Consider the following 18,201-nt stretch of genomic DNA (forward strand, 5'->3'; position numbering starts at 1 on the left):
AAACAATCTTAATCTGTATATGAAGAAATGAAAAGAATTATTCTTATGTTTATTTAAGATTTGTTTTCAGAATATTATTATTGATAAAAGATAATCATATAGAAAAAATACTTACTTTAAAATATAAATAAAGAATAATTAAAATGAAATCGAAAGAGAGAGAGAGAGAGTTCTTCAGTGCAATTATCAAATTTTGTTTTCAAGTTAAATAAAGAAAAAAATAGTTACTACAAAATATAAAGAAAGAATAATTAGAAAATCCAATTTTTTAATGTAATTACTAAACTTTGTTTTCATGCGTTAAACCAATCTTAAATAATTAATAATGTAATTAAAAGTAAAGCCTTATACATGACTTTTTAGAGATTTTTGATTGACATGTAGGACACTTTTTTTTTTCATTAATTACTTTTAACAAACATTTTTCACAAAATATATGTCCACAACATGTTGTCGTGGGCTTGCATTTGGCTTTTAATTCTTCAAGACATATAGCACAAGTTAACGTAGTAGGTTCAAGAGTACAAGAGTCATTAATACACCAAGGACCGCTCTTGCTAGGTGAAACAGTATCATCTAGATAAATTTCTTCTGGTTCTTCAATTATATTCGCATTAGTATTAGTTCTATTTCTGTTGGAAGCTGCAGCTTGTCTTACATTATCATTTCTAATCCTTCTTCTATTAGTATGATTATTATATGTAGTAAGTGATATAGTCGCAGCTAAAGAATCACTAACAAAATAAATATAAAATTAATTCATTAAAAATAATAAGAAAGTAAAATTTACAATTATGTTTTGTATAATTATTTTACTAACTAATGTTTACATATATTTATCTTATTGCGGAAAAGAAAAAATATTTACATAACAGTTGAGACTAATGATGCCTGCTCTTCGTTTAATCTAAATCTATATGATTGTGATCCATGGCAGTATGATTCATCTGTTAAATCAATAAAGTCAATAATCTCTTCTCCTTCATGAGAAGTTATTCTGTTATTCCAAGTTGATGCCATTTTAAACAGTATATATCTCTGAAAATAATTAAAATTAAAATTATATAAGATTATTTAACAAGAAAAGTAATGTGTTATGACTGTTGAATAATAAATGAAATGACAATATAAAATTTATATTAGGTATCACTGATCAGTAAGAATATAATAATTCAAAATAATTGATATTTTTTTTAAAAGTAATTATGTAAATAATATACTCTAACCCTTTATTAAAACTTACATATTTACAAAATGTTAATTTAACGACGATTAGTATTTCTTTTTTTTAGATAAACGTAAACAAAATATATACTTAAACGTATAGGTATCAAAAGGTGTTCTTTTAGTAAATTATTTATTAAGAAATTGTGTTAAAGAGGAACTATGTACATTATATCTGATATTAATTGTAAATTTATCATAAAGAAATATATTTAAACGTTTTATTTTATTACTTTCAATGAACACAATAACACAACCGTAAATTCCAAATTTAGTCGATCAAAAAAAAAGCAGTTACACGATTAAAGCATATATATACAATATAATTAAGAGATTAGAAACCATACGTGAATATGAAAAAATGGAAAGCTAACAAAAGTTAATTTTATTATGCTTCTATATACGACAAAAATAATACTAATATTTTATAAAAGTTAATTTTTGTTATTATTTACCTTTATTATTAACTTCACTTAAATTTGAATAATCTCTACTAACTGTAAATTTTAAATTGTCCTTAACTGATGATAAGATTTGAGAATTACTCGAAGTTACTTTGACCAACTTTGATTTATTTATGGGATTAATTACATGTATAACAGAAATACTTTGAGGGAAAGAAATGCACCACGAAGCTTTTCTTAAAAATGCATTTTACTTTAACTTCCCTTACTATAAACTTTATCTTACTTGGTTGATGTTCAACTGTATAAATTACTGTATTTTAATGTCAATTTCTTCTTTTTGTGCTTAAAGCAAAATTCGTTAATACGGGTTGCCAATAGTCATGAATTGTCTTATATAGTAATTTCGGAATGGGGACTAATGCCCAGTGAAATCTAGTTTATTACTAGCTAGGGGGAGGGGTATTCACTCCTGTTACCATCTTCAAACTTGTTTAACAATGGTAACATTTAATTGGTTGCATTTTCTATCATAATATGTAAAGACGCCTTGTTGAACAGGATGTACACACGTTTGTAATATTTTAAAGTTGGTCTCTGTTTTATCGTAGTCGAATAATGTAGTTTTTGTTTCTGAATGTATTAATATACGTTTGTGTGTATGGGTGTTAACAAATTTTTGGTATTTGTTTAATATATCAATTATATATTTATTTTTATAACATTTTTTTTTTATTTAAGTTTCATTGGTGATTGTTAATTTTCATTGATTCTTGTTTAATAATAAATCTTTTCAGATTTTTTCTATTCATAGGTAGTAATATTATTAAGAGTATCAGAAGAGGATTAGACGTAAATAGAATTATATATTAGATGATAAAATAATAAGATAGGTTAGTATTAATATTTGAAAATAGATATTTTATTATATAAAAAATGATTGAATTACAAACTTATAAGAAATTAGAAAATTAATATTATATATAAGAAAACAAAATTACAAATATGTACTTTAGAATAATACAATATATGTTATACTAATGATATTATATTATTAACATTTTTTTTCATTTAACTCTATGCATAATCTTAAGTATTGGTTCATTCAGGGTTTTTGGATCATACGGTATATTCCTACCTTTACCAGGTATTAACATAGGTACTACTTTAACGCGAAAATCATAAGGAAGATAATTATGACAAAAATCATAAAAATCATTGGCTGTACGAATAATCCCTTCAGTAGCCATGTTTTCCATTAAATTATTTAATAGAGTTTCATAGTCTTCGTACTTTTTTGCCTTAGTAATAATGGATACAACATCGGATAGTTCTTGCACAAATTTTTCAGAACGCACTCTTGTAAATAATTCGTATTTTGGTTTCATTATTTTCCAAAGGAATTGATAAAGACGATTGGTCACCCAAGTTTGTGGACGTGGAAGTTTCGGTCTTTTATACACTTTTCCGTTAACTATATAAGCTTTATCAATAATTTTCTTTGTTTTTGATTTGTTTGTTTCCATATTTCGGAGTTCTTGTATTTTTTCTAATATTTGTTTTTTTTTTAATGACGGATTTTTTTCTGTGGCAAATTGTGTATCAAGAAATTTACTAATATGTATCTTCGGTTTCTTAGCCACTTCTTTCTTTTTCTTGATTTTTTCATTTTCCTTAGTATTACTCAGACTTTGAAGATGTTTAGATTGTCTTGCATTGATCGGAGAAATTAATTTGGAAGTCGTTGAAGTAAAGTATTCATTAATCTTTTTCTGGCGATCGGTATTAATTATATCTGATATTTCACGATTAGGATAATCTATGTAGTTTGCATTTTGTTTATCGTCAGGATCATCGACAACATCCATTATTCTTGAAGATATTTGTTTCAAGCTAACTGCATTCATATCTAAGTCCTTTACTAACGTTTTATTATTAGCTTTTAATAGATTTTCTTCATTCTTGTTAGAAATATTGTGAATACTTGTTTTCTGTAATGTAGATATGTTTTTTTTTAATGTTTCATTTTTACTTATATCTTTTATTACATTGGCTGTGTGCCATGACTTATTATCACTGTTTATTGTATGCATTTGATTTTCTGGAGAAATAACACCTTTTTCAGTAATATTCATTGAATTATTTTTTGTTAAACTTCGATCGCGCGTATTATTTTTTATGTTTGACTCGGGCGATAAACTGGATGACATTCTTTTTCTTTCAATATCATTGATTTCGGTAGATCTAGAATTAGATAAATTTGTAAAATTTGTTGATGCCATGTCGGTAGATATTGTTTCAAACTTAGCACTCTTGTCAATAATTCTGTCTGCCAAATTTCTTTCATCGATATCGGACGATAAACTGGATGACATTCTTTTTCTTTCAATATCATTGATTTCGGTAGATCTAGAATTAGATAAATTTGTAAAATTTTTTGATGCCATGTCGGTAGATATTGTTTCAAACTTAGCACTCTTGTCAATAATTCTGTCTGTCAAATTTCTTTCATCGATACTTTCACGTTGCGATGCGTTGATATTTTTTCTTAAATTAGAATTATTTATTCTTAAATTTATACTATCCTCCATTTTACTTTTATTCGGAGTATTTATATGTCTCACACTTGCTAACGACGTTTCGTTTTTATTTCCAATTTCGCGACTTTCAATTATTTTGTTTGTGGCAGAATTACGAACTTTTGTAGGAGTGGTAGAATGCATTGTTGTATCTACAATTTTTTCTACTATAGAAGATTCTTTTTGATTTGTAGAAATATTTTTGGATGTACTTTTATTTGAATGATCATGTGTAAGTTTAGGTATTAATTGTAAATGGCTACTCTTCTCACTGCTACTTAAAAGACTAAAGCTAGAATTACTACGATTTTGAGGAATTAAATCATTATCGTTATAATTTAAAGTTTCCGGATTTGTGATGGATGTTTTAAACACAGTTGCTCCTGAAGATGACAGTTTGGATTTTTCTTTTTTTGATTTGTCCAAAACATCTTTTTTCGACGTGTTCTTTTTGTCCATTAATTTAGCAGAAGAATTTGAAGAGGACGTTTCAATTTTTTCTGATTTATTATCTGAATCATCATTTGCTTCGAATAGATTTTCAAACGCATTATAACTCTTATTTTTTAATTTTTTCCTAAAAATATTGTGCTTAGGTTTTAAGATTTTATTTGAGATATCACTTTGATCAGTGCTTTTATTACTAGTATCCTTAATTTCACTTGTTTGTTTTTTTGTATGATCTAATTCTTGTAATGATTTTTTACTAGGTGGTGGTGTATCATTCGTATGCTTTGTAATAGAATTTTGTGGCAAATTTGATTCGGATGACTCTAAACTTTTTGAATCATCCAAAGCTTTTTTAAATATATTACTTATGTTTTCGTTAGGTTTTTTACGTATTTGAATTTTCCTTTTTCGCAATGGTAGATCGGTTTCCTCTTCATCCGTATCAGATGTAATATATTTATTTTGAATCTCTTGTTGAGCAGCTTCTACATGAATAGAATATTAAAGTTGAAATAATATTGTAAATTTATTTTCTTATCTTAATTTATTTATATTTTACCTATGCGTCCTTCACTCTGTGAAGAATCTGATGTTTCTAGTACTTTCCACCATTGATGATTTCCACCAACTGATTGAATATGTGAATCGGCGTGTAGATATTTGCTTGTATCGTTAAATGCACTGTATTCTTTGGAATGTGATGCGGTAGTGTTCGACAACTTATTCCACCAAAAAGGTTCTTCTAAAATGGAAAATAATTTAAATGGTTTAAGATAAATTATTTAACACAAACCAATTTATGTTTAAATGATTGTACGCAAAAAGAAAACAATAATAAGTAGAGGAAGAGCATTATCTATTTTATTAAATGTATCAATTTACAAAGTATTTACCTTCCTCAAGTGATTCTGAATTTGGATTCAGAAAGCCAGATCCTGCACTGGATCTATGACTGTATCTAGATAGGCGTTTGTTGATACTTTTTCTCTTAGCCATATCTCAGTATATTTGTGATCTTAAGTAAAAAAATTATTATTACATATTAATATCATATTGTTATAAAGACGTATCATATAAATTTGATGTTAGTAAAATGAAAGGTTATAAGGTTAATAAGAAATTTTAATCGAAAATTCTTTACGCAAAAATTATATTTCAGATATACTTAAAATATTAAATAAATTCGTTACCATATATTTATTTTTTCACTATTAATACGAGTAGAAAAAAAAATATTAATTATTGTGTTGTTACTATCATTCAATGTCACGAAGAATTGTTTTTCTATTTTGGCAAACTACTTGAGCGCTAGCACTCTATCATAGCTAACAGCGTTTCTATGGGAACGTTAAGGTTTCCGTAGTTACAAAGACTTTCTTCTTTCGTTGTTAGAAAATAAATTAGTTAGTCAAGAAGTTGCACTTATTCGCTCCACAACGTATTAATCCTCAACGCATTTTTGTTATCCGTTTTTGTTCTTGTTTTCGTTTTGTTCTGTAATAGTTTATAAATAAATAAATGTTACATAAAAATAGTAGTGGTGATCAGAGTTCAAACCAATAGTATTCTAGTTCCTGATTCTTGCCGCTACACTATGGTAGTAGCTATTGCCATCTATTGGTGAAAATAAAAAGTTTCTTTGATAGATTTCTTTTTTATCTACCATCCTATGATAATTTATCGACAGAGTAAATAAACTTGCAACACATTTCATTCTGCGAATTTATATTTCTCTTGTAAGATGGCGACACTAGTTCACGCTTAAAAATTGTTTATTTTTTTTTTGAAAAAGAAGAATAAAACAATACACGTGTATTTACATATATATAAAACATAGAAGAAATAAAAAAAAAAATGTTAAAAATAATATTTTCTTCGAATATAAAAATCGTCGACAAAATTTTTCAAAATCAAATTAATGCCGAAAATTTCTAACGTGGAAAAATATAACATAGGGTCACAGTATTGTCAGCGAAAGAATTAGCGCTTTTAGTCTTATCATTTCTAAAATGTATATATATATATATATATATACATTTTATATATGTATATATATATATAATTAAAATTTTGGGTCTCGATCTTGCAAATGAAATTTTGCAAAATGGAGATTGAAGAAAGGAAGGAAGGAAGGAAGGAAGGAAGGGACGTTGTAAAGGGATTTATCTCTTTAAGATATTAGAAATACAAAGTCTTGCGACGAGTTGAATCTTAACGAGCACGGAACATCGAACTTCCCGTGTGTAGCGACGTGGGTTGGGATTTTGCAATCCATCCGGTAGACGTTTCCTGGAAGGGTGTTGAATGAAGAAGTGTGGAGGTAAGATAAAGATAGGGTAAAAAATAGATGAAAATAGAAGAAGAAGAAGAAGAAGAAGAAGAAAAGAAAAGAAAAAAAAGATGGAAGACACAGGAGGACAGGAGAAGAGAAGAAGGTCGAAGGAGATCCCCAGTCCGCAGAAAGGCTCTATTTGGCCATGGAAATCGGTAAAGGAGGTCAGCGTATGCAAATAACAGGGTCGTGAGGGTTGCCAGAGCCAGGAGGGTCCCATGGGTCAACGGACAGGAGGGTATAGCCTCGCTGTGCAGCCCTCTCTTGTCTCTATCGCCTTCAGCTCACTCCCACTCACTTACCCTTTTTCTCGTTTTCTCTTTCTTTTGCTTCGTCCCATCGCATTTCTCTCTCTCTCTCTCTCTCTCACTTTTTCTCTTTTCTTTTTTTTCTTTTTCACTCTTTATCTTTTTCTCTCTCTTTCTCTCTTTTTCGTACGCTCATCTACAACACTCGTTCCGTCCTCCTTTCCATCATTTCCTCTTCGTCTTTTTCCCACTCTCTTTCTCTCTCTCTCTCTCTCTCTCTCTCTCTCTCTCTCTGTCTCTCTCTCTTTCTACACGTTCCCTCTATCATTTCTCCTTTCCCCGTTACTCCCTCGACGCTTCCACGAGTTCTCACAGCAGCAACCGTTACGGCCCCATATATTTCCACGGTTGGCGGTGGTGGTGGTGGTGGTGGTGGTGGTGGTTGCAGCAGAGTCACGTCTATGGACATAAAGGTGGCTCTACTCTACGCCTCCTCTCCCATGCCCGACCAACGTTCGCCTACGCCCGTGGAAATATTCGATTTTTACGATACGAAACGCGAAGCACAGGGGCTTCAGCACGCACGCACACCAAAGGGCCCCGTCGTCTCTCATTCCCATTTTTCTTCTCTCTTTCCCTCTTACGCGCCCACCAACCAACCAACCAACCAACCTCCGCGTGTCGCGTCCTGCACACTTTTTCGATTCACCGATTCCAACTTTTTCATTTTTCTTCTCCCCCTCTACCTTTCTTTCTCTCTCTCTCTCTCTCTCTCTTTCTCTTTTTTTTTTCCCTCTTACTATATCGGGGAATGTCGACTTTTGAGCTTGTAAAATACGAATTTTTACGAAACATCTGCTTATGACTTATGACGCTGTTCAATTTATTTCAAGTATTTAACTTTACCTTATTGTTTAAGATAACTAAATTTCTATTTGTCTCTTTTATAAGATCTATTTTAGATTCGTCAAAAAAAATATATTGTATGATATTATATCGTATTGAGAAGGTATCACAGAGAATTTGGACATAGAAAAATGAAGTCAACTTAGTAAAATTAAGTTCTACTTCTTTTTTTTTTATGTCCAAATTCCCTGTGATACCTTTTCATTAAGAATTTTATTTTTGGACGAGAGAAACAACTGATTAAATTATATCGTATGTGTATTAATTTTTTTTGAATTTGACAGGGGCGGGGACAAGGGGTACGAATTAGAGATCGAAACGTTCATATTCAGTAGCCCATTTTTTTCCCGCTCCCCCCCCCCCCTCAAATATAGTTCGGGTGTAACGCGGAGGGGGGGGGGGAAATGTTCGACGAGTACGTGTGTCCCGTGTGCTGACTAATCCGCTGAGTGTTAATTAAAATAAAGGCTCGCGCCGGCGTATGCGGGCGGCCAGAAATTAGCGTCTGGCTTTTTGTAGAATGGACGCGTGTGGTGAGAAAAAGAAAGATAGAAAGGAAAGAGATAAAGAGATAGAGAGAGAGAGAGAGAGAGGGTGAAGGGATAAGGGAGAGAAGAGGAGTGGACGAACAACCAGATGTTCACCCTTTTGTTAGCAGCTTTCCAACGAAGCATCGCGCATTCGCATTTTTGTATTCTCTTTCTAATTCTCTTTCCCTTTCTATCTCGTTGTTAACTTAAACGAGACACTCTCAAACCTGAGAGGGATATTTTCCTCTACTTTCATCGTTAAAATTATCTTTACCAAAGGTTTTTTTTTGTTACGTTATGTTAAATGTATCTTATCTAACATATTTGTATATTTATGATTATATTGTTGTTAATAAAAATCGAACGAATTAAATATGTATGTCAATATAATAATTATCGTGTTTAGAAAATTAGAAAATTCAATTTTATAATTTATTATAAATAGATAATTATATTTCTCTCATCTTGATTATATTTATTTATTTATTCTTATTCTTATTCTTCTTCTTCTTTTTTATTATCATCATTGTTTTTTAATCGAGACGACTACTACACTTCGTAGTAATTAACGAAGACAATTATTTTGTCGCGTTGTCTTTATCATACCTTATTTTTTATACATTTTTATTTCTTTTTTTTCTTTATCAGGGGTGGAAGGAGAGGTAGCCCAGACAGAAGCAGCAGCCAGCAGCCGGTACTTCGTGAAAGTTCGACGAAACAAAGAAAGTATACCTACGTGATATCGTTAAGGATCGATAGAATGTACCGGCGGCGGGTAGTAGTTTTCGCGCGAATCGAAAGTAAGATAAAAAGAGGAAAAAAAAGAAAAAGAAAAAGAGAGAGAAAGCTTGGTGCTGGTTGATGGTGCTGGTGCTGCTAGCTCGGCGCGTTAAATTCGTGGGTTTTCTGCGGATCGGCGTACGGTTTGATGGCTAGGGTTGGGCGGTAGCCACAAGTGTCTGCCTGAGCGCCCTCTCTCATTAATTCTCTACCCTTGTTGCTTGTTAAGGTAGGGGTCGGGTTCGTCCCTGCCTCCACGGACTCCGAACATCCCTCGGGCCACCACCACCACCACCACCACCACCACCACCTCTTTGCCTCCTCCTCGTCGTTCCTTCCTTCCTTCCTTCCTTCCTTCCTTCCTTTCCCTCTCTTCATCCCTCTACTAGTCAACTCACTTTTCTGCCCAAGTCAGGAGGGTGGAAATGCTTTCTCGAGTGCACACTGAAGAAGTAGGATGAGGATGAAGAGGAGGAGGAGGAGATGAAGCTGCCGACAGTGGTGGTGGTGGTGGTGGTGGTGGTTGGAAAGAGGGAATGTGAATTGAGGGTGGGAGAGACTGAGATGGGAGATAAGTGAGAAAGAAAAATAGGAGCAAACGGAATACGGAGTTGAAACGCGACAAAGAAAGATTCGAGAGAGAGAAAGAGAGAGAGAGTGAGAGTGAGTGAATGAGTGGGTGGGTATAAGGTAAGCTGTCTGGTAGGAATATATTTCGTATACCCGTTAAGTGGCCCGATGCAAATCGAACTTTACACCGGTGGACATGCTGTGTGGGCGTGCGTGAGATTATAAAAGAGAGACGATTAACTAACGTTTGTGATTCCTTTGTATTCGATTTTACATTTTATATCCATAATAAACCCCCCTCTGCAGCCCCTAACCCCGTTGCTTTTCATTGTCACAACGCGTAACAATATATTCTACATATTTCTATTGTATGTGTGTGGAAAATACGTTATTACGTGTGTGTTAAAGCGTGAAAAGTTCATTCGTAATCAGATAAACGTTCCTACGTCTGTACAAGGTAGTTTCATTTCATTAAATAGGATCTATGTTACCCCATAATAATACTTACGGCTATATTAATGCGCGTTCGGTTAATTGCATATCGCAAGAATAATAGGATAAAGCACGTGTTTCAATTCGCTGATATTATTTATCCTTTTTTTCCCCGAGACCTTTGGCTTTTAACGATCCACCTCCATGGGTTTGCTAACGGAAGATGATAAACGAGAACGGGAATATCGTTCGGGACGAATATCCCATCCATTAACAAGTCCATCTTGCTTTGCTTACTTGCTTGCTTGCTTACTTGCTTGCTTGCTTTCTGTTCCTTTGGAAGAACTTTTTCCTCCTTCTCCCTCATCAAACCCCCCCCACCGTGAATCCTCTTCCTCCTCCTCCTCTTATCTCCGGTTCCACGTTCGTCCTGTCTCTCATCCTTTACCCCACGTTCCTTTTGCGTGGCATCCTTCCTTTTCGATAACGATTCTCTGCCGTACTCTGCCTTATTCTCAAAACTCCCCCTCCCCCTTACCCCCTTTCCCCTCCCTTTTTCTCTTTTCGCTCCTTTCCATCCTGCACATCTTTCCAGGAAACCCTTCAGTGAGCGAGACCAAAGTTATGAGGGAAGACAGTTCTGGAAAAAGGGGAATGGGAACGGGAATGGGAATGGGAATGGGTGAAAGAGTGAGAGAGAGATAGGTTTACGTTGAATTAATTCGCGCTTGGTTGAAGGTCTCCTACCGTACCAAATTCTCCCTTTCTTTATCCCTTTCTCTCTGTCTCTTTCTTTCTCTTACACTGTCTTATACTTGCTTTGGTATCTTCGTCGATTTTAACTGCAAGAAAATGATGTTGGTAATAGCACTGGTGTCGAATCTTTCTTTCTTTCTCTCTCTCTCTTTCTCTGAATCCTTTTTCGGTTTGGTTTAATTCTTTGCGTTATAGGATTTCAGATGATAAAATAGTCCTTATGTTTAATAGGAAAACATTTTATTGGGTTTTATAAATGAAATCAAAAAATTGTTATATTTTTATTAATAATCCTATATATAATGATATGTAAAAATATGAACAAAAAAAACAAACAAACGAGTAACAATTTAAATTACATTAGTAACACGTTTGTTGAAGATACTTATCAATATTGTTCTAAGATGTTAAATATAATACAAACCCCTATGCTGCGCATGTAATAGATATTGCAATATTTCAAGGTGATACTGAAAATGGTGCCATTGAAAAAAGGTTGAGGGTGGAGGGGGGTGGGGGGGGGGACACTTTTAATCCCATCGTGTACCAAAGAGTTAAATACCGTGCTGCAAAGAACCTGGCCGAATGCAAACGAATTGTCCGAGAAACAAGCTCAGGGGGCCCGTTCGGTCTCGAATTAAGCTGCCTTCTTATTTTTGTTCTTTTTCTTTCTTGCATATACACATACACACATATATATTTCTATATATACATGTATATAAAGAAATGCAAGTCAGACTTATCGTCTGTCCTTCTTTCTGGTTTCGTTCTACCTTCCTTACTTCCTCCCATCCTTCCTTCCTTCCCTCCCTCCCTCCCCCCCTTCTCCCTCCCGTTGGCCCGATTGCGGAGAGTCATCTTCGGGGATATTCGCTGTCCGGTCCGGTCCGGTCCGACAACTTCTAGAAAGGACTGGTTGTTGTGTTTCTCTCTTTCTCTCTGTCTCTCTCTTCCTCTCTCTTTCTCACCGATTTCCTTCCTCGTCCTCTTGGAATCCTGTTATCGTATACAACTATCTCTACCGGAGTTGACTTGACTTAGAAAAACCGTCTCTCTCTTTCTATTTCTTTCTCTTTTTATTTATTTTTCTTTTTATTGCAGAGAGTGCCCTATGAATTAAGCCTTTTACCATGCCCAATATTCCCCCATTTTTTATCCATTTCCAAATGATCCTAAATAGATTTAGACAAAAAGGGAACAATTTTTGTAGATTTCTTTTGTTAAACACAAAAGATTCGAAATATTTTCTAAACGAATTCTTTAAAGATACGATCACAAAAGTATATTGTTATCAGTTGATTAAGATATTTCACGTAATCTTATTGTTTAGATAAATCGTCATAGATAAAACTCAAACGTAAGTTAATTATTCAATAAAATATTCATAGTTAACTAAGATTCGGTTTACTTGTCCAATAATTTGATCTTTCTCTCTCACACATACATACATACACACACATACGAAATATATACATATATAAGCGTAGCTATGAAAACTAATTAAAGGAAAAACGTAGAGTCTCTTTTCTTTTAGCCGTTTTATTCCCATTTCTCCCTTGACGTAGTAATTAAACGTTTTAGGGTGTGCTGAGAGAAAGAGAGAGAATGAGAAAGATAAAGAGAAAGAGAAAACCTCCGGGAACCAGATCGATGAATACGAGACGGGACAGATCGGTATTCTATGAGCAAAGAGACTGAGAGAGACTGACAGAAAGAGTGAGATAGATAGATAGATAGATAGAGAGAAAGAGAGAGAGAGAGAAAATTCACGGGCGTGTATCGTACGATGATGCTGAGAACGCAAACGGTGCCGACGACTATAACCGGAGTAAGAGCCGCGGTATGGATGAATGGATGGGGTTTAGCCACTATTATTAGTAGATGGGAGATTATATCGATTTTTTTTCCTCTATCGTTCAACCCCTCTCATTTCCGTTTTCTTTCTCTTTTTTTCTCTCTCTCTCTCTCTCTCTCTCTTCATTTCTGTATCTATCTCTATCTCTATCTCTCTGGTAAAGTTTCTATATACCAGTAGCAGCAGCAGCAGCAGCAGCAGTAGCAGAGCACATCGTTGGGCGCCCTCCGTGACACCCTCAGCGTCGCCCTCAATGGCGCCCTACACGACGGGCGACCGGGCGCCGAGTTTCTCTGACGTTTTTACGCTTCGGTAAAATCATTGCGTCATTATTGTTGGTAGCCAGTTTACCGATCGTTTTGTAATTGTCATATTCAACACCTTTTACGTAATTATGTATATAAAGTATATAACATTTATATTATATTTTATTTAACATTATATATTTGTATATATATATATATATATATATATAATCAGGTTTTTATTGCATAAATAATATCTATGTATAATACGCTTAGCTTATATTAAAATGAATTTTTCATTGAGAAATATTCATCCAACCAACCAACCAACAACTGTGGTAACAACGGGTTCGTCAAAACTTTTTACAGAAAACCGTTGAGAAGAGAGAGAGGAAAAAGTTCGTTGACGACCTTTGGACTCGTATACAGAGATCAAGGTATTCCCTTCGGCTTTCTTATATACTGGACCACGCAGCATCCTTGAAAACTGGCTAGGGTGGTGGTGGTAGTGGTGGTGGTAGTACTCGTACTCGTAGTTAGGGTCACTTCCAAGTGTATCCCTTCGATATAGAGATATGTGGTATATAGTAATATTCCCTAGAGTGTAATGGAAGCTGTTTTCTATTAAAAGTTCAACCGATACGAAATACTAGTAATGGTACAACGTGACTTTTGTCGTTCTTCTAACTATTGAACTTTAAGTATTAACCAGGTTTTGTATATGTGATCTATTGAACAAATATATATATCATTGATATACTTATATATAAAATATATGTATTTGATAAATCCTTCTAATTCTTTCCCGATAAAGGACATCGTTTTAATGATCATATTATCAGGGAGATTAAAAATCTCGTTGCATCGCGCAATACCGTTGAGCATGACAAGTATTTGCGATGGGGGAGATAGGTTACGCGAAAAAAAACCGATGTCACATTGGGTGCGTTTTCATTTAACAAAGAGAAAGAGAGAGAGAGAGAGAGAGAGAAGTAACGAGTTAATGGTGGTGATGATAGTGATGATAGCGTTGGTGGTATTGGTATTGGTATTGGTGTTGGTGTTGGTACATCCATCGAATCGTTCCTCTCGGCTATTTAAAAAATGCTGCTACGGACATTCCTTCTCGATTGCACGCTCTACCCATCGACTATTTTATTTCACAGGGACGGTGAAACTACCCCGTTATGTAAACGCTCGGTTCGCTTTGTTCGTGGATGCGAACAGCACCACCAGCACTAGCAGCCCGTTTAAATCTCGCGACGCCATGGAGACCATGCTGCCATTGGTATATACCTAGTAGGTATAGAACATGGTAATCGTGAGGATTTATAAGCGTTGACGTGGCTCGACATATAGGTGTGTATATATATATATATATATATATATATATATATGTGTGTGTATGTGTTATCGTAGAAGCTCGTAGAAGCTTGTAGAACTCGTATTCCCATTTTATGCACTTACCGTGCCCGTAGAGTGCATCATTAGCCTACTCGATGAGAGCCATCGTGAAAGTATTTCAAAAGGAGGAGGAGGAGGAGGAGGAGGAGGAGGAGGAGGAGGGTATATACAAGATAAGATATTTGAAGATAGCTAGACGAGAAGAGGGCTGTTCGTTCGATTAACTTGCCTCTTAAAGTAAAACTTAAATGGCCGAGAACACAAGTTAATATTCGGTAATACTAATTTATTTCTTTTTGATCAGAACACATAGAAAAGTTAGAATCAATAAATAAGTATCGTAGGGAATTTGGATATTAAAAAGAAGTAGAACTTAGTTTTGATTAATTGGACGTTTCGGCCCCTTTTTTATTGGGACTTCTTCAGCAACTTAATCTCTAAAAGTTCAGCGTCTTTTTTATTTGAGCCAGACATACATTGTTGTAATATTCGAAAAACTAAACGTCAATGTTTGACGAATGAGAATTTCAAATATTTCAAATATTTTCTCAATTTATTTATAAACGTAGCATAAAAATATTTCGAAAAATTTGTCAGCTTGTACAGAGGAAGATATTCGTTGGTAGATTATAATCTGAAATCCTATTCAGGATATTTGGGCTACTTAGTATCGTGAGTAGTCCTACGGCAATGGGCAAGAGGATAGAAGCCAATCGAATGTGTTCGCATATATATCTACTCACACTCACTCACACACACACACACACACACGTAAATATATATATTGGCTATCGTAAATTCGTATTCGTGTTGGTAGAACAGCTAGCACGAAGCTAGGCTACGTCCCATGCCGGGCTGGGATTGCATAACAACGCCAAAACCTTGCGCGCGCGTCCCGTAATCCCGTTAGGGGGTCGAATCAGGCAAAGCACATTACCCACTGTGAGGGGATAGTTGCCCTTAACTGTTCTAATTAATGTAAGGGTTTCCGTCTGGCAAATTTGCGCGATTCTATGCTCTCTCTCTCTATCTCTCTCTCTTCTTCTTCTTCTTCCTTTCTCTCTCTCTCTCTCTCTTTCACTTTCACACACACTTTCTGCCTACTATATCTAGCATCGAGAAAATTATTCATTAAAATTAAAATCGATGATCGTTTTCAATCATTTTAAAATTTTGTTCTCATAGAAATTCATTCGTTATTTTTTTTGTTTAAAGATTTCATTTCGATATTATCGTATATTTAAGTTTTTCTTTTTTATCAATGATTTCTTTTTCTTATCTATATAACAAATGAAACGCACGATTGCGCGTGACCATCCAAATTCGACCAATTCGTACGAACGTGTGTCGCGTTCTCGTTAAAATTAACAAGGTACCACCTACCCCTACGGATTACAAAACGATCTGAATTTTTCTATGGTAATCTATAACACCTACATCATTATCGCGTTAATTGGCAACCAACGCACTTTGCATATGGCTCGGATAAAATATTGGGAAGGAAAGAGGTGTGCGAGAGAGAGAGAGAGAGAGAAAAAAAAATAATTTTCCTATTAGAAAATAAGAATTAATAAAAAACAAAAGTAACAAAAGAAAAGATGGTGTAAGAGTAAGTAAAACAATATATATATGTATATGTTAGTATGAAAGACCGAAATCGGATAATCTGAAGATTCACATGGTGAAATGTAAATGCATGTCAGATTCGGTGAAAAACCTGAATATTTGGATAATGGTTCTCATACATTAACATTTCTTCTTCTTCCCCTTTTTATTAGAACTTTGTTCTGTTATAATAGCATTTTTTTTATTACTATTTCTAGTAACAATTTATTGTTGTTTACTGAGGATAGGGTTGCTAACTTCACATATTAATATTTATAATGACAAACTATACATCCATGTGAATTTTGATATTCCCCAATTTCGATCATTAACGACAACACATATATATATATATATAAATAAATAGGTATATAAAAAAAATGTACAAGTACAAGTACGATTTGAATCTATCAATTCTAAACGGGAGTCAGATTAAGGGAGAGTACGGTGGCAGAAGAATGGTGCAGGGGTAGGGGTAGGGGTAGGGGTAAGGGGTTGGGGTGAAGGCGAAAGGCGTTGAAAAGGTAATGGCACCTTTTTGTCGAACGTGATGATCGATCGAAGCGACTACCAGGAGACGACAACGACGACTAAATGTGCTCGACGACGCCATATCGGTAAACGGCCTCGAATTCTCTTCTTCTCTTCTCTTCTCTTCTTCTCGTCTTCGAAAGAATTCGAGTTTCGTACAGTGTGTACTTTTGTTTCCCCGCCAGCCTACACCCTGAGAAAAATGCACATATGTGTGTGAGTGTGTGAACACGTGCAGGTGCAGGTGTAGGTTTATGTGTTCACGATTACAACGTGCATGTGCATATGTTCACGATTACAACATGCATATAGGAATATACTCATACACTTAATGTATATATATAAGGGGGTATAGATATGTAGTAGTTGTCGATTGTAGTGAGTATCATGGTGTGTGTGTTGGTAGATAGGGATGTGTCTACTGGTGCCTACGCGGTTCGGTGCCGTCGCTTGCACACGGCCGGCAGTTAATAAGGCAGCCAATAATGCGACCCGATGTGTCGCACCGCGGGCGCATTGCTGATTCCGGCGCCGAAACGTCCGTAATTACATCTTCATTAAAATGATGGCGGGTCGTGTTGCAACGGCAGGTAGTATTAGTAGTAGTAGTAATAGTAGTAGTAGTAGTAGTATATATATAGGATTGCGTGTCGAGTGAACGCATATATATATATATATACATATATATACTTAACATACGTAGGGTAGATATGTATATGCATATATACATGAATATATATATATGTATATATGTATATATATATATATATGTATATGTATAGACGATCGCGTTCGTTTCCGCTCGCTAGCGTAGACCGAGAGCGCTGGATTTCTGGTATCTATATCATGGTTAGCCATCGTACCGTTCCTCTCATCGGGGTATGGGTAGGAGGAGGACGACTTTGAACACATATATGTGGAATGCATGTTGGTAGTGGTATAAATGGTTGGTGCAGGCGCTAGACAGGGATAGTAGAAACTGGAGTATGAGTCTATGGTGGAGTATGAGTATATGGTGGAACGAGAAGGGTAGGAACGAGTGAGGGGTACCAGAGAGAGGATATGACGAAGAGAGGAAACATGAGGTGGAGGATGAGGATGAGGTGGTGTGCTGGTGGTACTCTAGAGAGAAGGGTGGAAACGAGAGGTGTACCAGAGAGAGGATATGACGAGGGGAGGAGGAGGAGGAGGAGGAGGAGGAGGAGGAGGGTTTGAGGATGGAAAGTAGGATCGATGCGTCGCGCCGCGGGCCGATGCCTGCCTGCCTGCCTGCCTGCCTGCCTGCTCGCACTTTCCAACTGACACCGACACACGGTATATGCTTTTGCGTTTCGGATGGGGATGATCAGC

General features: G+C 35.0%; 2 protein-coding genes across 4 annotated transcripts; both read right to left on the reverse strand.

Annotated features, from left to right (window-relative positions):
- Nucleotides 1-242: 242 nt before the first annotated feature.
- LOC106789806 (E3 ubiquitin-protein ligase RNF4-like) lies at nt 243-2,023 on the reverse strand. Its single transcript, XM_014754306.1, has 3 exons — nt 1,680-2,023; nt 869-1,038; nt 243-734 (listed from the first exon to the last, which is right to left on the reverse strand). The coding sequence occupies exons 2-3, from the start codon at nt 1,018-1,020 to the stop codon at nt 332-334; spliced, it is 555 nt and encodes a 184-aa protein (XP_014609792.1). The 5' UTR covers nt 1,021-1,038; nt 1,680-2,023; the 3' UTR covers nt 243-331.
- A 618-nt stretch (nt 2,024-2,641) lies between these two features.
- LOC106789810 (dentin sialophosphoprotein-like) lies at nt 2,642-5,945 on the reverse strand. Of its 3 annotated transcripts, none has more exons than XM_014754314.1 (5): nt 5,848-5,945; nt 5,551-5,672; nt 5,217-5,399; nt 4,132-5,142; nt 2,642-3,966 (listed from the first exon to the last, which is right to left on the reverse strand). In XM_014754314.1, the coding sequence occupies exons 2-5, from the start codon at nt 5,651-5,653 to the stop codon at nt 2,696-2,698; spliced, it is 2,568 nt and encodes an 855-aa protein (XP_014609800.1). In that variant the 5' UTR covers nt 5,654-5,672; nt 5,848-5,945; the 3' UTR covers nt 2,642-2,695. The 3 variants fall into 3 exon arrangements, with proteins under 3 accessions (XP_014609800.1, XP_014609802.1, XP_014609799.1); XM_014754316.1 differs by having other exon boundaries at nt 2,642-3,931; nt 4,097-5,142; XM_014754313.1 differs by having other exon boundaries at nt 2,642-5,142.
- Nucleotides 5,946-18,201: the final 12,256 nt, after the last annotated feature.

The sequence above is a fragment of the Polistes canadensis genome, unplaced genomic scaffold, assembly GCF_001313835.1.
Source record: "Polistes canadensis isolate GaletaPanama2010 unplaced genomic scaffold, ASM131383v1 scaffold_204, whole genome shotgun sequence".
Classification (NCBI taxonomy): domain Eukaryota; kingdom Metazoa; phylum Arthropoda; class Insecta; order Hymenoptera; family Vespidae; genus Polistes; species Polistes canadensis.